Genomic DNA, 27,926 nt, shown 5'->3' on the forward strand with positions numbered 1-27,926 from the left:
CAGTGAACGAAAAGATCTTGGAATACTTTAATGCCACATTGAGCACACTTCTCGAATCTCAGTGATTATTGTCCAGAGTTTTCATTTAACACATTTTTAAAATATAAACCATTTTCTTATGCTCACTAGTTAATGAAATTTTCTGACATGGTTAATTGACTTTTACGTTTGCACCTCTTTATCTTCCACACTTTCATTCTACATTTACTTTTCCTGATGAAAATCTGCTCCTTTATTGATTTTTTCAGTCAGCCTCTGTGGCTAGCAAATTTGTTTAGTTTTTGTATATCTGAAAATATCTTTATTTTGTCCTCATTCTTGAATAATAGTTTGGGTGTAACATCTGAGGCTGATACTTATTTTCCCTTGACACTTTGAAGCTATAATTGCATAATCTTCTGGGATTTATCATTCCTGTTTAAAAGTCTGCCATGTTGGTGTTTTGTAGACGGTCTATCTTTCCTCCCTAATAACTTTATTTTTTTTCCCCCCTAATTCATAGAGACACAAAGCCAGCAGTTGGGGGTAGGGAGGAATGGGGAGCTGTTGTTTAACAGAGTTTCTGTTTGGAATGATAAAAATTCTGGAAATAGGGTAGCGATGGTGGTTGTACAACACTGTGAGTATACTTAATGCCACTGAATTGTGTTCCTTGCTTGGCATTTGGTTGTGGAGAAGGGAGTCCAGGTGACAGAGGGATTTCACCGTAGCCCATAGCTGAACACCTATAGGGGTGGCTGGAGGAATCATTGTAGCAAAGGCCTGAGATGTTCTGAGGTCTTTATTACCTTCCCTAAGGCAGAAATCGTGGGAGTACATTGAAATCCATTTACAACTTCTTTTTTATTTTAAGGCTATAACTGGATAAGTTTCCCTCCCTGATCTGTTAATTAACATGTAAGCTTTGCCTCAGGCTTTGTGACCTGGGCTAGGACTCTTCCTATGAGAAGGAAAATTTCTTACATGATGGTGTAAGAAATCAGATCTCAGGCCGTAGAGATCTCTTGTGACAAAGATATCAAAAACAGTTCAAATATAAGGACAGAAATAGGAATTAAAGAAAGGAAGAATACTCATACTTCACCTATTTGTAATTTTGCTTATATCCTGTCATACCAGGCATTGGCTTTGTTAGCAATAGCTTCCCAAGATTCATCACAGAAATATGAATAGATGCTGACGGAAAGTAGACAGTATAAGATAGTGTCCACGTTTGGGTTAAGACATTATTGAATCTGAGTCAGAACTGTATTTCTGGACTCCCAGTTTATGGACTGGAATGTTTCTTGAATTAATTTATAGAAAGGATCTTGGAGATTTTCTAGTCCAAGTCCCTGTAATTACACATGATAAGGCAAATTTTCTATGAAGAGAGAGACTAAATAACTGGGATAATTGATGGTTTTCAAGAAATCCTTACTGTTTAGGGTTGAATTTCTTCTTCACTTAGCCTATAGCTGAGGTCCCACCAAGGATGAATTATGAGTCTAGGCTCTTGCAGCTCTCCCACTTCTCAAGACGGCCACATGTGACCAGAGATATTCTTCTGGCAGAATACTTCCCAGTTAATTGTATTACTCTGTATTATGTTTCAACTGTATAGATCGAGCCTGAAGATTCTTTTTATGTTGTGGACTTTATTAATTTTGCCAGAGCTAACATCTTGATTAAATTGCAATATTGTACATCCTATGGAAAGAAAATATTTAACAAGTTACTATCCTCAGGGTTTACAAAGTACATTCAGCAAGCACTATTCCCTTCAGCATCTACTATGTTTTAGCTACTACACCAGGTGGAGATGGCAAAGATGGATATTTACAGACTTTACCCTTAAGGAGCTTACTGTCTATTAAGGGTGGGGGTAGACATTTATCAAAGAGCTAGGATACAAATTAGAATGTGAGAAGAACCAAGAGTGAGATCACATCTAAATCTTCTGTTTTATCCTGAAATGCAGAGGTTGCATAGGTTTTATCTTTAACTACCTGGAATGGGTAGGTTTTACCCTGTATAACAGATGTATAACTTAGATATTGTATGCAAATTCACAAGATATTTTTCTCTATGTTAGTGTGTTAAGGAATGTAGATGCAAGAGGTGTTCCTGGAATTCCATGGTTCATTAATGCACAGAAGCTTTTTGAGTGGGCAAATGAAGTAAAAATTGATCCAAATAATCCAGAATATTCTGATTTAATGGAATCTCTTATGGTAAGTTATAGCAAATATCAGTACTGTATATTCTATTTCCTAAGCTCTACCCCCTTATACTTCAGTTTTTCTAGGCACCAGGAGGCATATAAAGATAAATCTGAGGACAGCTACGATTTTCAACCAGTTTTACAGTATTGTAAAGGCAGTTAGAGTTTCAACAACTGAGATAATTGCTACTTTAGGCCTGGTGGTTGGTACTCTGCCGTTACTTAGCAACCTGCAGGGCATCCTATAGGCTACACTTCAGGCTAGCATCTCTTGTACAACTGCAGAGTACCCATGGTATTATGGGTGCTGATATAAAGATATAAAGATGATTTATAGACGCGTTCCTTCCCTCAGTGACTCCATTAACTGTTCACTTCTCCTGTTCTTTCTTATAACCACCTGAACTGCTCTGCGTGCTTCAAACGTGCACTCTTCATACCTTTATTCATGTCACTCCCTCTGCCTGGAAGGGCACCCTAGGTGGCGCTCTTGGTAGCCTGCAAGTCTGATAAAGGTTTCCCTGATAACCTCAGATATGGGCCCTTCTTTCCATTCCTTCCTGTTAACTTTTTTTCTTTTTACAACTTCTATGACTCTGATATCATTCTGCCCTTTACTGTAGCTATTCATTCTGTGTTTTATCTTTCCTTTTAGAACTACAGTGAATAAACCTTTGGTAGCTAGCACTCTTCCTGGCATGTACCGTGTACACACATTTGCATTTATTGAATAAAACAATGCATAGATTATTGCGGTTAAGCTTCCCTAGATCACAGCTTCCAGCTAAAGTGCTCTGTTCGTTACAAGTATACAGAAACATTGATCCTTTCTCAACATTTATGGCAAACAGATATGAATAGTCTCATCTTTTAACCCAGTGTGCAATATAAATATTTTCACTTTTCATTTTAGTCATGACCAGGAAAAGGTTGGAAAGCTATGTAGGCTGGATTCTATTTTTTCTTTTCTTTTCTTTTTTTTTCCAGATTCTATCTCTGTATAGATTCATTGCTCCTTTTCCTACATATATGGCAACTCTAACATCTCACAGTTGAGGGGAAAAAAGTGTTTTGAAATAATTCCCAAATTTTAAAAAATTAATATTTTAAGTAAAGGCTATATTAATTATGTTTTATAGTACATGAAACATAAAGGACAGGATGTTCCAAAATATTTTCGTCTTGAACAGTTGCAAGATGAATTTAACTTTGTTTCTGAAGAAGAAATGAAAAAGAGTAAACGTTTCCAGCTATTGCAACTTAGAAATGCAGGTCAATTAGACATTTTCCTTCTGCAGCAAATACCCCTTTACGACAAAGATATTCCAGATTTAGTCTTCCAGGTATGTGGCTTATTGTATGATAAATTAATATTTTTGCTGCTTTAAATCTATCTTAATTTTTTAACTAATAAGTTTATATTAAAAAACCTATTTTAAAAAAACACTTAAAAATAGGTTATAATAGACTTATTAATTTAACTTTGGTTATTATCAATAAGAAAGAAATGGATAAAATCTTCGATATTTGTCTTCATTTTATTCTGGACTGAAAGTAAATTGCAATAAGCCACTTACTAGTAAATAAAAATTGTTTTAAAAAGTAGTGTGTGTTTGTTTTTATTGTTGCCACACAGCCATCCTTTAGCTTGTAAACCCTAATTTAGAGGATACACAAACAAAACTATACAGGACTCATTAAGTTTAAAAACTCAAGGACACTCATGTTCTGAACCAAATGGACTGTCCGGAGACTCTTTTGGTGTGGCTCAGAGGTGAAAGGGGAAATGCAAATTAATGATTTTTCATTGACAATGTCCTAGCACCACCAGTTAGCACATTTGACTATTATAGTCATATAACAATAGGATTTGCAGATAATTTATGACTTTCACAAACATGGGTGAGTAGAAATATATGTAATCACAAACTGGCCAATTGGTATTCGGCTTCGGAAAGCATTTCCCAACTTTTAATTATGGTCAGTCTCCTGTTTTGAGACCTTAGGAACTTCAGTTAGCAAACTGCAGTGGGAAGGCCTGAGAATAGCTTAGAATAGCTAGAAAGTTATTCAGTTTCCTCCTGCTGCTTCTCTCAGTGATTGAATTCAATTCTACAGTTCCATAAACTGCGACAGGCAAAGCACAAGGCTCAGCATAATCGGGAATATAACATCATAAAAGAGGAACAGTTTCTGCTCTTGAAACTAGGAGCTTTCCTTATCTTATTTGAACTATTCGGAGAACAGAAAAGAAAGAAAAGTAATCCTACTCATTTTCTGAGTCTGATAGAACTTTCATACCAAAATTGGGCAAGGAGAGCAGGAAATGATCATTTTAGATCATTTTATTTATGAGCATAGTTGTAAAATTACTAATAAAAATTCAACAAATTGGAAAGCAATGTGTTGTATATAAATATGTAATTACACTTTATAATCTAAGAGGATTTGTTTTCACATAACAAAGCTAATTTAATTAGGGAATCAATTAATATAATTTATCACATTAACATAATTAAGGAAGGAAAAATATGCTCCTCTTGATAAATGCCCAAAAGGCATTTAATAAAATCAGTGCTCATTCATGATGAAAGCTCTTAGTATACTAGAATTAAAAGGGAATTTCTTCTTTTTTTAGTTTTTATTTTAATTCCAGTTAGTTAGCATACAGTGTTATATTAATTTCAGATGTACAATATAGTGATTCAGTAGTTCCATACAATACCCGGTGCTCATCACAAGTGCACTGTTAATCTCTATCACCTATTTCACCCATCCCCCTCACCCCCCCTCCTGTGGTAATCATCAGTTTGTTCTCTATAGTTAAGAGTCTGTTTCTTGGTTTGTGTGTGTGTGTGTCTCTCTCTCCCCTTTGCTTGTTTGTTTTGTTTCTTAAATTCCACATATGAGTGAAATCATATGGTATTTGTCTTTTCCTGACTGACTTATTTCACTTAGCATTATACTCTCTAGCTCCATCCATGTTGTTGCAAATGGCAAGATTTCATTCTTTTTATGGCTGAATAATATTTCATTGTATAGATATACCCCATCTTTATCCATTTATCAATCAATGGGTACTTGGGTTGCTTCCATATCTTGGCTATTGTAAATAATGTTCCTATAAACATAGGGTGCATGTATCCTTTTGAATTAGTGTTTTTGTATTCTTTGGGTAAATACCCAGTAGTGCAAATGCTGGATCGTAGGGTAGTCCTATTTTTAACTTTTTGAGCAACCTCCATACTGTTTTCCAGAGTGGCTATACCATTTTGCATTCCCACCAACAGTGCAAGAGGGCTCCCCTCTCTCCAGAACCTTGCCAGCACCTGTTGTTTCTTGTGTTGTTGATGTTAACCATTCTGACAAGTGTGAGGTGATATCTCATTGTAGTTTTGATTTGCCTTTCCCTGATGATAAGTGATGATGAGCATCTTTTCATGTGTCTGTTGGCCATCTGTATGTCTTCTTTGGATAAATGTCTGTTCATGTCTTCTGCCCATTTTTTTAATTGGATTGAGTTGAGTTTTATAAGTTCTTCATATATTTTGGATACTAACCCTTTATTGGATATGTCATTTACAAATATCTTCTCCCATTCTTTAGGTTGCCTTTTAGTTTTGTTGATTGTTTCCTTAGAAGAGAACTTTTTTAAACTGATTAAGAATGTTACAGCATTTTGGGTTTCTCTGCTGATGTGAACTCCATTGAAAGAAGTGCTTCTTCTAAATTGTGGAATTGAGAGGATGGGAGGAGAGACAAGAAGGTACCACATACCCACTGGCTGATTACATTGAGTTTTAGATGTAATTAGCTAGTAATGCAGAAACATACAGAAAGCAGAGCAGAACACAGGACAGGAGAGCTGCAACAAATTTAGATGCTGGTTTTTCCTGGACTTTGGTACCATAATGGGGGGTAAGCTTATTGTGACCTGTCCACACAGAACAGGGTTTTGCCAGAGTTAACAAAACAAAATAAAACAAACAAAAAATCAATTAAACAAACAAAAAACCCCTGTACACAATAGGCAAGGTTTACCTAACTACTCCAGGAGAATTAATACTTACATGGTAAATGCACTTCCATTTAAGGGAATGTTTACAAACATTGGCCTCCTTTGGTTCTTGATCCCTAGTCAAGGTCACTAAAGCCATATTTTCCTTCAAGAAAAGAAATAGAGCCAGTACCCAGGTGTCCCTGAACAAAATCTCTGTTTCCAGCTTTTCAGCATTCTGGAAAACCTATTCCTTATAATCTGCCCCTTGACTGTGATTCAATACCCTATTAATTGTATGGCTCTGAACTGAGTTGGTGTAAGGAACATGATCCGAAATCCATTTCCTCATAGGCTCCTATGCAAACATTATACTTAGTGGATAGACAATAATTTTCCCATTAATCTGAACAACGGAAGGATGCCCGCCAACATCTCTACCACTAAGAGCCAATGCATTAGGACAGAAAGAAGAAAATTAGAATTAGAAAAGACAAATTGCCCTTGTTTGCAGAAAATATATTTGTCTACATAGAAAACAAAAGAGAAACTACAGCAAACTGTCACAACTAGTAAATTTGTTGACTATAATATCCATATTTAAAATGACTAATCTTTTATTGCAAAAGGAACATTGTACCTCTACAATGGAGATATCTAGCTGTCTTGACTCAATGATCCAACTTAATCTTATTAATAGTGGTAGGCTGAATAACGGCCCCCTAAAGATGTCCATTCCCTAATCCCCAGAACCTGTGAATATGTTGTGTTACATTGTTTAAAATAGGGAGATTATCCTGGATTATCTGGGTGGGACCTAATCTAATTACATGAGCCTTTAAAAGCAGAGACATTTTTCCAGCTGGGAGCAAAAACTGCAGCAAGAGAAATCAGAGAGATTTGTCATGAGAAGGATTAAACATGTAGTTGCTGGCTCAGAGACTTAGAGGACCACCTGCAGAGACTGGAGAGAGGTCCCTGGAAGCTAAGAGTGGTCCCTAGCTGACGGCAGCAAGGGAAGGAGACCTCAGTCGCAAAGCTGCAGGGTACTGGATTCTGCCAACAACGTCAAGGAGCTTGGAAACAGATCCTTCCCAGATCTTCCTGATAAGAACCCAGCTGGCCTACAATTTGACATCAACCTTGTGAAACCTGGAGCAGAGAAACGAGCTGAGACAACCGGAACTTCTCACCTACAGAACTGTGAGATACTAAATTTGTGTTGTTTGAAGCAACTTAATTTGTGATAATTTGTTACAGCAGGAAGAGAAAACTAATGCACTAATAAAAGACAGACATTATTGCCCTTTATATGATACAGTATGAAATATACAACATTATGTATGAAGTATCCTTGCCACAAATGTGTAATCTGAATCAAATTAAGACTTTAGATTAATTTGTTTAACAAGAAGTATGAGGAATAGAGAAACAAGTTAAATGGCACCGCAAGGAAACAATCAAATTTGGAATGTGGGACAACTGGCTAGCAAGGACTTAATGGAGAAAATTATAAAACATTTTGAATGATGTAAAAAAAATCTGAGTAAATGTTCACTGATAGGAAGTTGTAAGGTGCCAACATTGTAGGATGCCAGTTATCCCCGAGTTATTTTGTAAATGTAGTAATGCAATTCCAAACCAGTGAAATAGAACAGAGGGCCTCAAAACAGACTTACTATGCATATGTGGAAACTTTATATTTGATAGGTATGATCACAAATCAGTTGGAAAAGAATGGACTTTTGGGGCACCTGGGTGGATCAGTGGGTTAAGCCATTGCCTTCGGCTCAGGTCACGATCTCGGGGTTCTGGGACCGAGCCCCCGAGTCAGGCTCTCTGTTCAGTGGGGAGTCTGCTTCTCCCTTTCCCTCTGCCCTTCCCCCTTGCTCATGCCCTCGCTCACTCTCTCTGTCTCTCTCAAATGAATAAATAAAAAAATCTTTAAAAAGGGGCACCTGGGTGGCTCAGTTGGTTGAGGGTCTGCCTTCAGCTCAGGTCATGATCCCGGGGTCCTGGGATTGAGTCTTGCATGGGGCTCCCTGCTCAGCAGGGAGCCTGCTTCTCCCTCTGCCTGCCACTTCCCCTACTTGTGCTCACTCTCTCTCTGATAAATAAATACAATCTTTAAATTAAAAACAAATCTTAAGAAAAAAAAGATGGACTATCTGTTAAGCGGTTCTGGTCATCTGTCTAGAAAGAAAGAAAATTAGATTCAGACCTCACAAAAGGAATAAATACCATGTGTAATGAAAACTACATGTGAATTATGTTAATTATACTGGAATTAAAATAAACTTAATAAGAAAAGGGTTACATGTGAAAAGCAAACCTTAAATGGATATCTTAATCTTGGGGTAAGAAAGTATTTCTTAAAATACAAAAAGTATAAATTTTAAAAAAGGTTAATAAATTTGATATTAAAATTAAACCCTACAGATTAAGACAATATATTTGCAACACATATAACAAAAAGTTAATATCTAGATATTATAATGTTTAAGTAGCTCCTATAAATTAATAAAGAGTAAAGTGATATGAAATATTAATATATCTTTAAGTAAAAGTTGTTACTTACCAACAGAACTAAATTCAAGATTTCTTGCAGATAATCAGAAGAACAAATAAATTACTTTCAGATGAAAGAATGTTCGTTGTAACATGGCTAAAAGTTCTAAAGTATCTACTTCATTATTTTTGTGTAGTCATTAGTGTTATCCATAATGTAAAACAATTTCCATGTGCACTAGGGATGTATCCCACAAATACAGATTTAACAGATGCAGGTTTATTCTGAATTATATAGATGAAGCAGCCTGACAATCTTATACCAACTGCTGGATGTAAAATTAACGTTATTGATAAACTTTTTAAAGTTAGAAGTTAAGGGGCACCTGGCTGGTTCGGTTGGTGGAGACTGCAACTTTTGATCTTGGGGTTGTGAATTCGAGTCCCACGGTGGGTGTGGAGATTACTTTAAAAAAACTTAAAAAAATAAAATTAGAAGTTAAAAATTAAAGTTATTGATACTATACTACTTCCCATATGTTTTGTTTTCAGTGATTGCCAGGTAAATGCATGCATAAAGAATATTTTGCCATCATTTTCACATTTTCTCATAATTTTCTCAATCATAATTTTTTCTCAACGTACTGTTTTAATTTTTCTATGTTTTTTTAAAGATTTTATTTATTTATTTATTTATTTGAAAGAGAGTGAGTGTGAGAGAGAGAGAGAGCACAAGATGCAGGGAGGGGCAGAGGGAGAGGGTGAAGCAGGCTTCCTGCTGAGCAGGGAGCTCAATGTGGGGCTTGATCCCAGGACTCTGGGATCATGACCTGAGCTGAAGGCAGACACTTAACTGACTGAGCCACCCAGGCACCCCAACATTATCTATTTTAAAAGATGAATGGACCTCATCCTAGAAACAAATGAAATATGGACAAAAGCTGTTCTTAGCTAATGCTCAGTAGGAGAATCTGAAAGAAATGTTTTCTTCTCTTATGCCAGAGTGTTGCCAGTGTCTCCCACACATGAACTGAATATTTAATATTTTATATCTTATTGCAGTGCATCATACTCTGAACTCTGTTACATTGAAGAGGTAAAACTAACTTAATTCTCTGTTTAGGAATATGAACGTCAGACAGAGAAGGATATCTCCATTTCAGATGTCAATTCTATTACTGCACAAAGGATTAATTCTGCCAATTTTCTGAAAAAGGTAGCAATAACAAAATAGTATTATCAGTATGTTTGCATTTACTTCTGTGAAATCCTCCTAATCTCCCTTTACATACATTGCTTGCAAAAATTAAGACTAAAAAAATGGTGGCACCAATAGCATTGTAAATACTTAATCTTCAAATATTAACTATTATTTCTTTAAATATATTTTTTGTAGATAAGAAGGTTGATAATGAAAAGAATTGTCAAAGTTAGCAAATTTAACTTATCAGATGTTGTGGCTGATTATGAAGAAATTGTATCTGCAAGGTACATCGTAAAAATTATTATTTTTTAAATATGAAATATAAAGCTTTAAGCTAATGCCCTCAAAGTTCTCTGTTTTAATATTAAGTTACATGTCAGAGGATGCATTTACAAGGCATAAAGTGAAATATAGTGACTTAAAATATATTTGGTTATTTTAAAATTGCATTTTGGACATATCTATATGATAGGTGTTTTCAGTTGCATAGTACTGGTTTTTAACCCTTTCCTTATTGATAGTTTTTAGGGCAGGAAAGAAAAAGAAAAGAAATACCTTTGTCCCAAATTAGTTTTGTCCTAAGATTTTCCTGTCCTGGAGCCGCTCCTGGAAAAGTTGCTGGCAGCACCGCATACTAAGCCTATAATCTCTCCCTTTCAAAAATCCTCAGCCATCCGTGGGTGCTACAACCCACAGGCAGCAGGTGGGGGAGCCTTTGGCTCAACTCAATTCTCATACTGTTCTATCTCTGAACCTCAGGGGTAGGACTAGGAGTAGGGATGCCATGTTTCTGGGAATCCTCCCTGGGGCCACTTGCAGATTCCTAATGTGACCAATTTGGTTTTAATTGGCTTGGATGCTGAAATCTATTGTATTTTACTTTCGTTTTTTGAGGGGGTGGAAATGAGTGTGACCATAAAGCTGCAATTCCATGGATTTGTGGAATTACAGCTTGTGTTACTAACTCCTGTTTCAGAGCCTGTAGAAAAGTTGAGTATCTGATCACTTTCAAGAGAGTGATTCCTGAAAAATGAATAATATTCTGAAAGAATATCATGTCTTTGTGGAATGACGTCTCCATGCCCTTGTCTCTTCTTGGACCATGTACCCAAAGGGCATGGGGCAATCGCATCTTCTCACAACATGATAGTGAGCACAGAATCTCTTCTGTGCTTAGAGAAAGGTTCTTTCCTTGGGCTTAAGACAACTCTGTCTCCCCTCCACAATGGAGAGAATATGGTTCCGAATAATGGCCTTATTCACAATAATTCACTTTAAAATTTGATGTCTTTGGGGCGCCTGGGTGGCGCAGTCGTTAAGCGTATGCCTTCGGCTCAGGTCATGATCCCAGGGTGCTGGGATCGAGCCCCGCATCGGGCTCCCTGCTCGGCGGGAAGCCTGCTTCTCCCTCTCCCACTCCCCCTGCTTGTGCTCTCTCTCTCGCTGTGTCTCTCTCTGTCAAATAAATAAATAAAATTGTAAAATAAAATAAAAAATAAAAATTGATGTCTTTTAAAACAAAGTTATCTTGGGTATATGCAGCTGATCACTTTCTTACTCTTTAGCCAGTTGACACATGCAGTTTGTAAGCTTGTTGAACGACGAAGGAAGTTAAAGCCTCAGAGGAAAGAAAGAAAAAAGGTAGCAGCGCACACTGTCTGTGATGGAGATATTAAGATTCTTGTCAGAATATTGCGGGCTTATAACATTCCTACCAGGAACACAACAGTTAATAGGTAAGACAGTGTGCACCAATGTTTACAGTTGCAAAAGTTCTTTTAAAAAAATTTTTTTTTGCAAAAGCTCTATCTTAAATGTAAATTTCCATGCTGTCCTCTGTGTGAAACTTGGCACTTTATTTATTTATTTTTTTTAAAAGATTTTATTATTTATTTGACAGAGAGAGAGAGAGAGCGAGAGAGGGAACACAAGCAGGGGGAGTGGGAGAGGGAGAAGCAGGCTTCCCGCCAAGCAGGGAGCCCGATGCGGGGCTCGATCCCAGGACCCTGGGATCATGACCCGAGCCGAAGGCAGACGCTCAACCGACTGAGCCACCCAGGCGCCCCAACTTGGCACTTTATTAATGCTCCGTATAAAGAAATGGAAGGAAAGTTGAAATCTTCATTTGGATAGTCATACCATCATTGCCATGTATTAAGAATTTTCAGAAGTTTGCGATGACCACAGTAACTTTACCATGTGTGTTTTGGGGTGCCGTATCATATAAATGCCTTTTGACCTTGTTCCCTATTGTGAGCACTTGTGACCCTGCTGTCACCACCTGCATTGTTCTCTGCCACTGACCCCTCTCAGGACTGCAGGTAGAACACAGGAGAGAGTAGGCTGTTTCAGACTTGTTATTTTAGTTGACCTCTGCAAAAATCAGATCTTACTCAGCTCTTCTGCAGGCACTCCATGGGTTTTATTTATGTTTTTGAGCAGAGGATATGTGGGGCCAGAATGGAGATCACTGTTTAGTGGCCAAATTAAGGCATCATGAATAATAAATGCTCATGTATATTTAGTGTGTCCTGAATATCGAGTGTCTCTGTATTTAGTCTCATGTATGAATCCTATATTATCGGTATTTAGAACCCAGGTATCTCAGGAATATTAAGTATCCCCCTCTGTGTTTAGCACATAATGTGCTCTACTTATCTTATGTTTACCACATCCAGTGAATTCTACATATGAAAAATATTTTGCTTACTAGGTACTAATCTATGGTTAAACCTCTTAAAAGTTTTTCCTATGTTTTATAAACAACAACTTTATTTATCTAATAGAATTGATGTTCTCAAAACAAATGCACATTCCAAAAGCTAACTTTTATGAAGTAAGGACATCATAAAATCACCACCATTTTCTATAATCATCAATTTGTAAAAGAAAGAATATCGTAACACCCAAAATAGAAAGAATATAATCTCAAAGTATCACTGGCCTTATTTTTCTACTTTGCTGAGGACTATTGAAAACTTTACCACAGACTGAATCCAATCCATGATTCAGCATTTAGAAGATACTCTACCAGAGTGGTGATTATTAAATGTTTAGCTCTAGCCACCTATGATAAGAAGATCCAAAGCAAACTCTCTAAGATCTAGGGTAACTGGATTATTTATCACCATGAACATAGGCAAAACCCTGCCTATTCCCACCAAAACTAATGTTAAAATAATTTATTTAAAAATTGTTTTATTTAAATTCAATTTAGTTAACATATAGTGTATTATTAGTTTCAGGGGTAGAATTTAGTGATTCATCAGTTGCATATAACACTTACTGCTCATTACATCAAGTGCCCTCCTTAATGCCCATCACCCAGTTACCCCCATCCCCCCACCCACCCCCCTCTAGCAATCCTCAGTTTGTTCCCTATAATTAAGAGTCTCTTATGGTTTGCCTCCCTCTGTTTTTATCTCATTTTCTTTTTCCTTCCATTCCCCTATGCTCATCTGTTTTGTTTCTTAAATTCCACATGTGAGTGAAATCATATATGGTATTTGTCTATCTCTGACTGACTTATTTCCCTTAGCATAAAACCCTCTAGTCCCATCCACATCATTGCAAATGGCAGGATTTCATTCTTTTTGATGGCCAAGTAATATTCCATATATATATATATATATATACACACACACACACACACACACACACACACACACACACACACATACATACATACATACTACTTCATTATTCCTTCATCTGTCGATGGACATCTCGGCTCTTTCCATATTTTGACTGTTGTGGACATTGCTGCTATAGACATTGGGGGGCAGGTGCCCCTTCAAATCATTATTTTTGTATCCTTTGGATAAATACCTAGTAGTGCAATTGCTGGATTGTAGGGTAGCTCTATTTTTAAGTTTTTGAGGAGCCTCTATACTGTTTTCCAGAGTGGCTGTACCAGTTTGCATTCCCACCAACAGTGTGAGAAGGTTCCCCTTTCTTTGCATCCCCGCCAACATCTGTTGTTTCCTGACTTGTTAATTTCAGCCATTCTGACTCGTGTGAGGTGGTATCTGATTTGTATTTCCCTGATGATGAGTGATGTTGAGCATTTTTTCATATGTCTGTTGGCCATTTGGATGTCTTCTTTGGAGAAATGTCTGTTCATGTCTTCCACCCAATTCTTGACTGGATTATTTGTGTTTTGGGTGTTGAGTTTGATGAGTTCTTTATAGATTTTGGATACTAGCCCTTTATCTTATATGTCATTTGCAAATATCTTCTCCCATTCTTTAGGTTGTGTTTTAGTTTTGTTGATTGTTTCCTTTACTGTGCAAAAGCTTTTTATCTTGATGAAGTCCCAATAGTTCATTTTTGCCTTTGTTTCCCTTGCCTCTGGAGACGTGTCTACTAAGAAGTTCCTGTGGCTGAGGTCAAAGAGGTTGCTGCCTGTGTTCTTCTCTAGGATCTCGATGGATTCCTGTCTCACATTTAGGTCTTTCATCCATTTTAATTTATTTTTGCATATGGTGTAAGAAAGTGGTCCAGTTTTACTCTTCTGCATGTGGCTGTCCAACTTTCCCAAAACCATTTGTTGAAGAAGCTGTCTTTTTGCCATTGGATGTTCTTTCCTGCTTTGTTGAAGATTAGTTGACCATAGAGTTGTGGGTCCATTTCTGGATTCTCTCTTCTGTTCCAGTGCCAGTACCATACTGTCTTGATGATGACAGCTTTGTAATAGAGCTTAAAGTCCGGAATTGTGATGCCTACAGCTTTGGTTTTCTTTTTCATCATTACTTTGGCTATTTCAGGGTCTTTTCTGGTTCCATACAAATTTTAGGATTGTTTATTCCAGTTCTGTGAAAAGTGCTGATGGTATTTTGATAGGGATCGCATTGAATGTGTAGATTGCTTTGGGTAGCATAGACATTTTAATAATATTTGTTCTTCCAATTCATGAACATGGAATGTTTTTCCATTTATTTGTGTCTTCCTCAATTTCTTTCATAAGTGTTCTATAGTTTTCAGAGAACAGATCCTTTACATCTTTGGTTAGGTTTATTCCTAGGTATCTTATGGTTTTTGGTGCAATTGTAAATGGGATCGATTCCTTGATTTCTCTTTCTACTGCTTCATTGTTAGTGTATAGAAATGCAACAGACTTCTGTGTGTTAACTTTATATCCTGTGGGGGTGCCTGGGTGGCTCAGTCAGTTAAGCTTCTGCCTTAGGCTCGGGTCATGGTCCTGGGGTCCTGGGATCGAGCCCCATGTCAGGCTCTCTGCTCAGTGGGGAGCCTGCTTCTCTCTCTCCCTCTGCCTGCTGCTCCCGCCTGCTTGTGCACTCTCTTGCTCTCTCTCTCTCTGTCAAATAAATAAATAAAAAATCTTAAAAAAATTTTTTTATATCCTGTGACTTTGCTGAATTCTTGTATCAGTTCTAACAATTTTTTGGTGGAGCCTTACGGGTTTTCTGAGTATATGTTGTCTGTGAAGAGTGAAAATTTGACTTCTTCTTTGTTGATTTGGAAGCCTTTCATTTCTTTTTGTTGTCTGATTGCTGAGGCTAGGACTTCCAGTACTATGTTGAACAACAGTGGTGAGAGTGGACATCCCTGTCGTGTTCCTTACCTAAGGGGGAAAAGCTCTCAGTTTTTCCCTGTTGAGGATGATATTAGCCGTGGGCCTTTAATAAATGGCCTTTGTGATGTTTAAGTCTGTTCCCTCTATTCCTACATTGTGGAGGGTTTTTATTAAGAAAGGATGTTGTATTTTGTCAAATGCTTTTTCTGCATTTTTCTTTCTATTGAGAGGATCATATGGTTCTTTATCCTTTTATTAATGTGATGTATCACATTGATTGATTTGTGGATGTTGAACCACCCCTGCAGCCCAGGAATAATTCCCACTTGGTTGTGGTGAATAATCTTTTTAATGTACTGTTGGATCCAATTAGTTGGTATCTTGTTGAGAATTTTTGCATCCATGTTCATCAGGGATATTGGTCTGTAATTCTCCTTTTTAGTGGGGTCTTTGTCTGGTTTTGGGATCAAGGTAAGGCTGGCTTCATAGAATGAGTTTGGAAGTTTTCCTTCTATTTCTATCTTTTCAGAAGAATAGGTATTAATTCTTTTTTAAATGTTTGGTAGAATTCCCCTGGAAGCCACTGAGCCCTGGACTCTTGTTGGGAGATTTTTGATTATTGATTCAATTTCTTTGCTAGTTATGGGTCTGTTCAGGTTTTCTATTTCTTCCTGTTTCAGTTTTGGTAGTTTATATGTTTCTAGGAATTTATCCATTTCTTCCAGATTGCCTAATTTGTTGGCATATAATTGCTCACAATATTCCCTTATAATTGTTTGTATTTCTTTGGTATTGGTTGCCATGTCTTCTCTTTCATTCATGATTTTATTTGTTTGGGTGTTTTCTCTTTTCTTTTTGATAAGTCTGGCTAGGGGTTTATCAATCTTATTAATTCTTTCAAAGAATCAACTCCTAGTTTCATTGATCTGTTCTTTTTTTTTTTTTTATTTCTCTATCATTGATTTCTGCTCTTAAGTTTATTATTTCTCTTACCTGCTGAATTTATGCTTTATTTTCTGTTCTTTTTCCAGCTCCTTTAGGTATAAGGTTGGACTGTATACTTGAGATGTTTCTTACTTCTTGAGGAAGTTCTGTATTGCTATATACTTCCCTCTTAACCATCTTTGCTACATCCCAGAAGTTTTGAACTGTTGTGTTTTCTTTTGCTTCCATAAATTTTTTAAATTCTTCTTTGATTTCCTGGTTGACACATTCATTTTTTAGCAGGACGTTCGTTAACCTCCATGTATTTGTGGTCCTTCCAAATTTTTTCTTGTGGTTCACTTCAAGCTTCATAGCATTTGGTCTGAAAATATGCATGGTATGATCTCAATCTTTTTGTTCCAGCTGAGTCCCGATCTATGTGATCTATTCTGGAGAATGTTCCATGTGTACTTGAAAAGAATGTGTATTCTGGTGCTTTAGGATGAAATGCTCTGAATATATCTGGTAAGTCCATCTGGTCCAGGGTGTCATTCAAAGCCCTTGTTTCCTTGTTGATTTTCTACTTAGATGATCTGTCCATTGCTGTGAGTGAGGTGTTAAAGTTCCCTACTATTATTGTATTATTATCAATGAGTTTCTTTAAGTTTGTTATTCATTGGTTTATATATTTGGCTGCTCCCAAGTTAGGGGCATAACTATTTACATTTGTTAGATCTTCTTGTTGGATAGACCCCTTTATTATGATATAGTGTCCTTTTTCATCTCTTATTACAGTCTTTGCTTTAAACTCTAGTTTGTCTGATATAAGGATGGTTACTCCAGCTTTCTTTACATGTCCATTAGCATGAAAAATCGTTCTCCATCCCCTCACTTTCAATCTGGAGGTGTCTTTGGATCTAAAATGAGTCTCTTGTAAGCAGGATATTGATGGATCTTGTTTTTTTATCCATTCTGATACTCTGTGTCTTTTCTTGGGAGCATTTAGTCCATTTACATTCAGAGTAGTTATTGAAAGATATGAATTGAGAGCCATTGTATTACCTGGAAAGTCGCTGTTCCTGTAGATTGTCTCTGTTCCTTTCTAGTCTTTGTTGCTTTTGGTCTCTCTTTCCTGCTCTAAGGGTCCCCTTTTATATTTCTTGCAGGGCTGGTTTAGTGTTCATGAATTCCTTTAGTTTTTGTTTGTCTTGGAAATTCTTTATCTCTCCTTCTATTCTGAATGACAGCCGTGCTGGATAAAGTATTCTTGGCTGCATATTTTCCCGATTTAGCACATCATGGCTAAGTCGGGAAAATATGGCTATATCATGCCAGTCCTTTCTGGCCTGCCAGGTCTCTGTGGACAGGTCTGCTGCCAGCTTTATGTGTCTATGCTTTTAGGTTAAGGAAATCTTGTCCCAAGTTGCTTTCAGAATTTTCTCTTCATCTTTGTAATTTGCAAGTTTCACTATAATATGTTGTGTTGTTGACCTATTTTTGTTAATTGTGAGGGGAGTTCTCTGTGCCTCTTAGACTTGAATGCTTGTTGTGTTCCCCAGATTAGTGAAGTTCTCAGCTATGATTTGTTCAAATAAACCTTCTACTCCTTTTTCCTGCTCTTCTTCTTCTGAGACTCCTATAATTGGATATTCCCTTTATGGAATCACTGAGTTCCCTAAGTTTGTCGTCGTGATCTAATAGTTTTCTTTCCTTCTTCTTTTCAGCTTCATTATTTCCCATAATTTTATCTTCTATATCACTGATTTTCTCTTCTGCTTCATTCATCCTCATTTTTATGGCTTCCACTTGGGACTGCATCTCGGTTATAGGATTTTTATTTCAATCTGACTAGATTTTAGTTCTTTTGTCTCTACAGTAAGGGATTATCTAGTGTCTTCTATGCTTTTTTCAAGCCCAGCTAGTATTCTTATAATCATTGTTTTAAATTCTAATTCAGACGTCTTACTTATATCCGTATTTATTAAATTCTTGGCTATGAGTACTACCTCCTGTTCTTTCTTTTGGGGTGAATTTCTCCATCTCGTCATTTTGTCCAGAAGAAAAAAGAAGAAAGGAAAAAAAACAACAACAGCCTCAACAACAACAAAACCTAAATCCTGTGTGTGTTTTGGTCTGCTTATTAAAAGAAACAAGATCTTAAAATAAGGGAGGAAGGAAGGAAGGGAGGAAGGAAGGAAATAAAATACAGTGAAAGGAAACAAAAAATAAAAAATATAAAGTATATATAAAAATAAAAATTAATGAATTAAAGAATTGAAAAAAATAAGATAACTGAAAAAATAATTTAAAATTAAAGAATAAAAGTACAAAAGGTTCTAGATACTATTTTCCCCTAGAGCTGAAACTTTGCAGCCGTCTATGACCAGTAAACCTGGTGCCAGTGAGTTGTTTCTTCTGGTCTTCTGGGGGAGTGCCTGAAGCCCTGATTCTCAAGTGGACTTGCCCTAATGGAAATGTGCCTTAGAGTGCAGGGAGGCAGGGCTTGGTGTAAGTGGCTCTGGACTCCACTAGGTGGCGCTGTTCTGCTCCCTGAGGGCTTTCAGCGCTGATGGGTCGAATGAATATGGTGGCCCCTCGCTCTCTAGCCCTGGAGCTGAAAATTCGTGGCCCCCCGCTCTTCAGTGAGCCCTCACAAAAGAGAAATCAATCACACTTGTCTCCGTGGTTTCCGTCCAGAACTCTGTGTTCACCCTGCCTGTGTCCAAGGTTTTTTAGCTCAGGCATGCGACTGAGTTTCAAAACTCCAAATTTTAGGGAGTCCTGTGGGGCAGACCCACGATGTTCCTCCCAAGGAGTGTCTCACCACGCTTCTGCCTTTTGTTGGACCCCTCCCAGCAAAGTGGTCCCACGACCATGCCACAGTTCTCAGTTTATGGCAAGACAGAGCAGAAAGCCGGCATCTACACTCGGTGTTCTTGGCCAGCTTCCACGCTCCTATGTCTGGGAACAGTGCATCACTTAGGTGCCACCCATTCTTCTTGTGTCACGGGGGATCCTCGGAACACAGTGTCACACCTGGGATTCTGTCCCACTTCACCACCTGAGCACCTTCAAGCCAGGCACAGCCCCCACTGTAGCAGACTTCTAAAACTTCCGATTTTGCACTCTGCTGCTTATAATACTTTGCAGTGGCCTCCTAAAACAGGCTCCCTCCCCACCACCATATCCTCAGTTCTATCACACCAGATTCAAGGCTCCGCACCTGCTACCTTCCAAAAGGTGGTGGCTTTTCTACTTGTAGACTTGCCATCCAACTGATTTCTCAAGTGCTCAGAATGATTTGATTAACTATCTAGTTGTATTCGAGGGATGAGACAAACTTAGGGTCCCCCTACTCCTCTGCCATCTTAATTCCTCCTCTCTGTTACAATTATCTGAAGTGTATATCTCTATATTGTTTTTCCTGAAGAGCCTTGGATCTGCCTACCAATTTGAAATCATCAATATCTCACCTCAGACATAAAGAAACAATCGAATCAGTAGCTTCAGATGAAATCTTAAATGAAGTAAGTATTTAACACTTCTATAAAGTGCAATTTTGATTATGTTTGCCCTGAATTACAACTGGCTCCTAATTGGTCGCTCCATCTCTAGAGTCTTAAGCTTCCAGTTGATTTTCTATAACACAATGAAGGTATTCTTTTTTTTTTTTTTTAAGATTTTATTTATTTATTTGAGATAGAGAGAGTGAGAGAGAGTGCACGAGCGGGGGTAGGGTCAGAGGGAGAAGCAGACTCCCCACTGAGCAGGGAGTCCGATGCGGGACTCGATCCCGGGACTCCAGGATCATGACCTGAGCCGAAGGCAGTCGCCTAACCAACTGAGCCATGCAGGCGCCCCTGAAGGTATTCTTTATAAGATGTAATCCTAACCAATTCATTCCCTGCTCCCCTGTTCTCAGGGCATAAGAATAAGGTACAAGCTCTTTTAGGATGCTTACAAAAATCTATGATGATCTGGCCCTTACCTACCAATCAGCCACATCTCTCTCCCCCTCAAGACAGTATCATATCAAACCTCTACTTTTAGAAGGCCTCTTTCCCTTTCCTTTGTCTGGAATGACCTCCACACAGTTCCATATTATTGGCCACATGAAACTTACTGCTTAATATTTCAAAGCTCAAGGTCAATCAATGTTTTCTCTCTGAAACTCTCCTTGTCCTTACTCCAGAAAATCATTGGCTGTCCTGAGTAACTATTATACCTTGAATATATTTCTTTTCTTTTTTACATTTCGTTGCAATTATATGTTTACCTGTTTATTTTCCCCTGGTAGACTTTAAAGTCTTTAAGGGTCAGTTCCATTTATCTTTTGATCCTAGAAAAGTATCTGATATTGAGTAGGACCAATAAATGTTTATTAAATGAGTGAACGAATAATAGCTGTTTGAAAAACTAGAAAAAGTAAGCCATCCAGTTGTCAGCCAGTAAACAAGTAATTTCCTGGCCTTCTACCTTTCATCAACTATATGAGATAGCACAAAAATCTAGTCAGTATTTATTATGTGTTTCAGGATACTGTACAACCTTTCGTGGAGGTTTCTTTTCAACACACTGTATACCAAACCAGTACAGCAAGTGGATCTCATCCATGCTGGAATGAAGAAATTAAAGTAGATTTTATGTAAGTTGGAATCTATCTTTCCTCAGCTTCTAAAAATAGAGCAATAACACAATTGTTTTCTTGAGCCATTGCTTGAAATTAATGATTGAGATAGGCTGTATTTTTTAAGCTTTTAAATTATGAAATAGTTCTTACATAGGTATTGATATATATAATGTATATGCAAATATAAGTTCTGAGGAAAAGTAATAATATGAATACCTGTGTATCTACCATCCAGCTTAAAAAATAGAATATTACCATTACTTTCAAAGGCCAATACCTAGCTGTCACTAAGCCAGTACCTAATTATATTCCCTTTCTTTCCCCCAGTGGTAGCAACCACTAATTTGTGTTTAACATTCCCTCTATGATTTTATATCATAAGTATTTATCCCTAACCATGTATTATTCACTTGTGGATGTTTCAACTTTGTATAAATTGAATCATCTTTTGCAATCTTGTTTATTTACTCTTAATTATTTTGAGAGATTCATCTGTGTTCCTACTCATAACTTTCTTCCCTCCCATCCTTCCTCCCTTTTTTTCTTTCCTACTTTCCTACCTTTTCTCCCCTCTTCCTCCTTTCTTTCCTTCTTTTATTTTCACTTCTGTATAGTATTCTTCTACTGGACTAAAATGCCGTAACTTTTTCCTGTTGATGTCCATTTGGCTTATTTTAACCTTTTGTTATTGCAAATAACGTTGCTCTGGACATTCTTGTACTTTCTTCTGGAGCACACATGCAAGAGTTTGTTTTTAAGACAGTAGCTCTCAAACTTTTTTGTACATTAGAATCACTTATATGGCTTCTTAAAACATTGCTGGGCCCACCTTCATAGTTTCTAATTCACTAGGTCTGGGGTAGGTCTTGATAATTCCATTTCTCACAAGTTCCCAGGTGTTACTGATGCTACTTAGTCAGGGGATACTTTGAGAACCTCTGCTCTAGGATATATGTCCAGGAGTAGAATTGCTGGGTTGTAATTGAATTCAGCTTCAATTTTACTAGATAATACCGAACTGTTTTCTAGTGACTGTACCAATATACACTCCCAACACAATATATATTGTGCCATATCTTCAATAATATTTTGTATTTTTAAAATTATTTTTTCTAATATGATAGATCTAAAATGATATTCTTATTGTGGTTTAATTTACCTTCCCTGATTTCTAATGAGATTGAGTTTTTTCTCATTTAAAAAAACTGATAGGGGCACCTGGGTGGCTCAGTCGGCTAAGCGTCTGACTTCGGCTTGGGTCATGATCCCAGGGTCCTGGGATCAAGTCCTGCATCAGGCTCCTTGCTCAGCAGGGAGCCTGCTTCTCCCTCTCCCTTTGCCTGCTGCTCCCCCTGCTTCTATTCTCTCTCTGTTAAATAAATAAATAAAATCTTTAAAAAAATAATAAAAAAATTGGTAGATTTTTTTTTTTAAAGATTTTATTTATTCATTTGAGACACAGAGATACAGAGAGAGAGAGAGCATGAGCAGTGGGAGAGGCAGAGGGAGAGGGAGAAGCAGGCTCCCCACTGAGCCCGGAGCCCGATGTGGGACTCGATCCCAGGACCCTGGGATCATGACCTGAGCCAAAGGCAGACGCCTAACCATCTGAGCCACCCAGGCGCCCTGATTTTATTTTTTAGAACAGTTTTAGTCTCACAGTAAATTGAGTAGAAAGTACAGAGAGTTCTTATATCTTTCTCACGATACACACACAGCCTCCCTCAGCATCAGTGTGGTATGTTTGTTACAATCCATGAACCAGTGTTGATGCATCATTATCAACCATTACTTCAGAGTTCACTCTCATGTTATACATTTTATGGGTTTTGACAAATGTATAATGACATGTACCCACCATTATATCATACAGCATTGTTTTACTGACCTAAAAATAGTCTCTGCTTCATCTATTTATCCCTTCATCCTTCCCCTGGGACCTAGCAACCACTGATGTTTTTATTGTCTCCATGGTTTTCCCTTTTCCAGAATGTCATTGCATTAATCATGGTTTTCCAGAGAAACAGAATCAATAGGGTATGTGTGTGTGTGTGTGTGTGTCTGTCTTTGTGTATGTATCTTTGTGTCTTGTCTTTCTCTCTCTCTTACCCTTTAGAATATGGGTAGGCCTCATCTAATCAGTTGAAGGCTTAATGGAAAAAAGACTTACCTCCCCCTGGGAAGACTTGAACAGCAACTCTTCCCTGGGCCTCCAGCCTGCTGGTCTACCTGGCAGGTTTTGGACTTGGCTGCCTCATAATCACGTGAGCCAGTACTACAGAGGGTAATTTGCTTTACTCAGGTCTACTCATTTTTTGTTAACTTGGAAAGAACACTTAACATGATATCTACCCTATTAATAGATTTTAAAGGGTAAATAGAATTTATTTCATTGTATGTATATACCACATTATCTTTATCCATTCATCTGTCAACAGACATTTAAGATGTTCCATCTTGACTATTGTGAATAGTGCTACCAATGAACATAGGACTACTAACATCTCTTTGAGATCCTGATTCAATTCTTTTGGATAGATTCCCAGAAATGGGATTGCCAGATCAGATGGTAAATCTGTTTTTAATTTTTTGAGGAACCTCCATACTGTTTTCCATAGCAGCTGCACTATTTTGCATTCCTGCCAACAGTGTACAAGGATTCCAGTTTTCCACACCTTTACTAACACTTTTCATCTTTTGTTTTTTTGGTAATAGTCATTCTGACAGGTGTGAGGTGGTACCTCACCGTTGTTTTGATTTGCCTTTCCCTGATAATTAGTGAGCATTTTTTTATTAGTTAGCAATTATTGAGCATTTTTAAAAAAGGTTTTATTAAGTAATCTCTGTACTCAACGTGGAGCTCAAACTTACAACCCCGAGATCAAGAGTCACGTGCTCTACTGAATGAGCCAGCCAGGGGCCTAGAACATTTTTTCAAATACATGTCAGTCATTGTAGATCTTCTTTGGAAAATGTCTATTCAAGTTTCAGCATATTTTAAAAATTGGGTTGTTAACTTTTTTTACTATTGAATGCTGTATGAGTTCCTCGTATATTTTGGAGATTAGCCCTTTATAATATATATGGTTTGCAAAAATTTGCTCTCATTCCATAGGCTTCCCTTTCACTCTGTTGATTGTTTGCTATGCAGAAGATTTAGAGTTTGATATAGTTCTACTTGTTATTTTTGCTTTTGTTGCCCATGCTTTGGTGTCATATCTGTGAAATGAAATCATTGCCACAACCTATCCCATGAAACTTTTCCCTTGTGTTTTCTTCTAGGAGCTATATAGTTTCGGGTCTTACTTACATTTTAAGTCTTTAGTCCATTTAGAATTGATTTTTGTGTATGGTGTAAAATAAGGGTCGATGTGAATATTTTTGCATGTTGATAGTTTTACTGACACCATTTGTTGAAGAGACTATTCCTTCCACGTTGTATATGCTTGACATCCTTGTCAAAGACCAGTTGTCCTGATGTAGATGCAGGGATTTATCTAGGCTCTCTATTCTATACCATTGGTCTACATGTCTATCTTTATCCCAGTACCATCCTATTTTGATTACTGTAGCTTTGTAATATATTTTGAAATCAGGAAATTGGGTGCCTCCAGCTTTGTTCTTCTTTCTCAAGATTTATATTTGATACGATAGCTGTATAAATAGGTTTTTGTTATTTGAAATAAAGTACGTTGATCAAGACAAATTTGAAACCTAGAACTTAAAATTGTTCTCTAAACTCAATTAGCCATTTCCAGTTATCACTTCCTAAGTATCTTTAGCTCTCCCTGGTGTGAAAGAATATAAAGAACTGTCAACCACATCCATTATCAAAGTCCTTTCTCTTGTCCTGGTGTCCTTTCCCCTTCTCCTGCCAATCTTGTTCAGCTCCCTCAAGTTCTGCAGATCATGTGGTTCCTATTTGCATTATTCTTTGATGGTGTCTCTCTATTAAATAAATGGATTTAGGAGAACACAAAATAGTTGATAAGATAAATAAACTTATAAGTGAACTAAAGAGAAGGAGGCTGTAGAGTATTTGCATTCTCACAGTTATAGCAGCAAGATACGCCAAGAACACATTTAGAGTACAACCAAGTAGATCAGAGGGTTCAGCTAAGGCACACCATTCAGTACCACTTTTGGTTCCCTGAGATTCAAGAGCTCTATTCCCTTCTCCACATGACATTTTAGTGAATGAAAACCACATGCAAATGGGATAGAGAGTAATAATAAATAAATAGTATTAGCCTCGTGAGCTCTACTTTGGAGGAGAAATTGTGGTGAAATTTGAATCAGGTTTTAGTAGAATACAAATGCAAGATGATGCAGGACTTGAGAGATTTAAGAGACATTCTAAGTTGACACACACAAAAATGTCTGGAGGATGACAGTTATCATTTCTCCTGCCAGCATAGTGTTGTAAGTATTCATTGCCTCCTCTGTCTTGTCTTAAGCCTTTTGCAACACGAAGGGGAACTCTTGAAGAACAGGGTAGGGAAGTTAGCTTATCACTTAAAAATATAAGGAAACTTCAACTTAAAATTGTTCTCTAATCTCAGCTAACACTTTTCAGTTGCCACTGACTGTAGGTCTCAAAAGTTATACAAACTTTTGGAGATCCTTTGAAATAGTAGTTGCTTCCTTAGCAACAAGCTTTAATAAGTAATATCAATGGCAGTTGGTATAGTGAAAAGCGCCTGGCCTTTTGAGTCAGCCAGAATTGAGTTCACATACAGCTCTGTCATTTGCTGGTGGCATTACCTTAAGCAAGTTATTTAACTTCTCTGAGCTGTTAGAAGTTTGATCAAGGTTCAAGGTTCCATGCACAAGCTGGAGCTAAGAGTGAAGCAAGTTCTAGGCTTGTGGTATACTACACTATCCTTTCAGCTACCTCCAAAAACGTATCCAATCAAGTAAGCCATCAACAGACAGCTTGCAAAATGCATTCCACTATTCCAATTTCTAGTTGGAGAAAATAAATGTGGGAAAGAGAATAAGTTCTGTGGTTAAACAGTCATCTCTTAGCTGAGAGCAAAAGAGCAGTTTAACTACATATGGGAACTAGCAGAAAGTAGCAGAGTTTAAGGTATTTGGAAAATCTTAATACGCCATACTTTGGATAATTTGTTTGCAATGGATGGCTGTAGTGAAAGTCTTTCTGCCTGAAATTTAAACATTCTTATTTTCATGCAAATTACTTTAAGAGAGATATAAGATAATTTACAAAGCACATACCGGCTTTAGTGAAAGATAACACTCATCTGCAAAACACATAGCTTTTTCTTAGCTTATAGTTTATAAAAGAAAAGAACAGATAATTTTATGGTTCTTTATGTACAATACTCTTATAAAATAAGTTAAGCATTTACATGTTTTTCTTATTTACAGCTCACCAGGACATGACTATAGCTTCTCAAGCTTATCTAAAATAAAAGATAATATATATATCAACATTTTTGATGAAATGATTATTGAAAAACATGAGGTAAATTAGAATAATTATAATAATGTTGAACTGATTCTAAAGTCAAACTGAATGAAATCTAGTAACATATTTGTAAATTTGCTTTTATTTTTTTATTCATTTTTTTATTATGTTATGTTAATCACCATACATTGCATCATTAGTTTTTGATGTAGTGTTCCATGATTCATTTTTTGCGTATAACACCCAGTGCTCCATTCAGTACATGCCCTCTTTAATACCCATCACCAGGCTAACCCATCCCCCCATCCCCCTCTGCTCTAGAACCCTCAGTTTGTTTCTCAGAGTCCATAGTCTCTCATGGTTCATCTCCCCCTCCGATTCCCCCCCTTCATTTTCCCCTTCCTACTATCTTCTTTTTTTTTAACATGTACTGTATTATTTGTTTCAGAGGTTCAGGTCTGTGATTCAACAGTCTTACACAATTCACAGAGCTCACCATAATGAGGAATTCTTAATCTCAGGAAAAAAACTGAGGGTTGCTAGAGTGATGGGGGGTGGGAGGGAAGGGGTGGCTGGATGATAGACATTGGGGAGGGTATGTGCTAGGGTAAATTTGCTTTTAGATGCAATGTCTATTTCCAGCATTTTCTAAAAAGGATTTGGGGTAACTTGAAATAAAATTAGACATGTGACAAGTCAGTTAAAAAATAACAGAGATCATAAACCACGTATAGGAGGAGGAGGGGTAAATATACCAAGAATTTGGGACAAGTAGGTTTCTAAAATTAAACATAACATTTAAATGTGAGCTCCCTGGTAGCCAAGATAAATGAAACAAAATGAAAATGGGTTATATATTTCTCACTGTCTGATCCTAGAATATACACCACTTCTGCAGAAGACACCAAATTATTCGTAGGATTAAAACCCAGTTCTATTCAATCAGATTTTATTTATTTATTTATTTATTTATTTATTTATTTATTTATTTATTTGAGAGAGAGAGCACACACATGTGCATGTGCATGAGCAGGGGGAGGTAGAGAGGGTGGGATCCCAGACACACATTCTTATTAAAACGTTTTCTATCAATTCTTCATAAAGGCTGAAGGTAAAAATATTGAAGAGTAATTTGGTGATGGTTCTTTTTTTTTAAGATTTTATTTATTTATTTGACAGCGAGAGCGCACAAGAGGAGAGAGCAGTAGAGGGAAGAGGGAGAAGCAGAGGGAGAGGGAGAGGCAGGCTCTCTGCTGAGCAGGGATCATGACCTGTTTCTTAAATTCCACATCAGTGAGATCATATGATAATCATATGACGAAGGCAGGTGCTTAACGGACTGAGCCACCCAGGCGCCCCAGTGATGGCTATTCTCCAAGGAGTTAAACTGAGTAGTTTCTGAATATCTAAACTAATAATGGGTAGAACTTGGGAAACCCAAAAGAATGCCTAACCGACTTTTCTCTCTCAGAAGTGAATTATCTCAATGATCA

General features: G+C 37.2%; 1 protein-coding gene across 1 annotated transcript in view; it reads left to right on the plus strand.

Moving 5' to 3' along the window:
* Nucleotides 1-27,926, plus strand: part of CC2D2B (coiled-coil and C2 domain containing 2B) — a 90,210-nt gene that overhangs the window by 38,796 nt on the left and 23,488 nt on the right. Inside the window, exons 17-24 of the mRNA XM_035020550.1 lie at nucleotides 2,075-2,213; nucleotides 3,343-3,546; nucleotides 9,832-9,924; nucleotides 10,105-10,196; nucleotides 11,478-11,648; nucleotides 19,803-19,899; nucleotides 20,908-21,017; nucleotides 26,394-26,490. Of these exons, the coding sequence (XP_034876441.1) occupies nucleotides 2,075-2,213; nucleotides 3,343-3,546; nucleotides 9,832-9,924; nucleotides 10,105-10,196; nucleotides 11,478-11,648; nucleotides 19,803-19,899; nucleotides 20,908-21,017; nucleotides 26,394-26,490 (1,003 nt within the window). The remainder of the gene's footprint in view (nucleotides 1-2,074; nucleotides 2,214-3,342; nucleotides 3,547-9,831; nucleotides 9,925-10,104; nucleotides 10,197-11,477; nucleotides 11,649-19,802; nucleotides 19,900-20,907; nucleotides 21,018-26,393; nucleotides 26,491-27,926) is intronic.

This window comes from Mirounga leonina, unplaced genomic scaffold (assembly GCF_011800145.1).
Source record: "Mirounga leonina isolate KUSES-001 unplaced genomic scaffold, KU_Mleo_1.0 Mir_114, whole genome shotgun sequence".
Classification (NCBI taxonomy): domain Eukaryota; kingdom Metazoa; phylum Chordata; class Mammalia; order Carnivora; family Phocidae; genus Mirounga; species Mirounga leonina.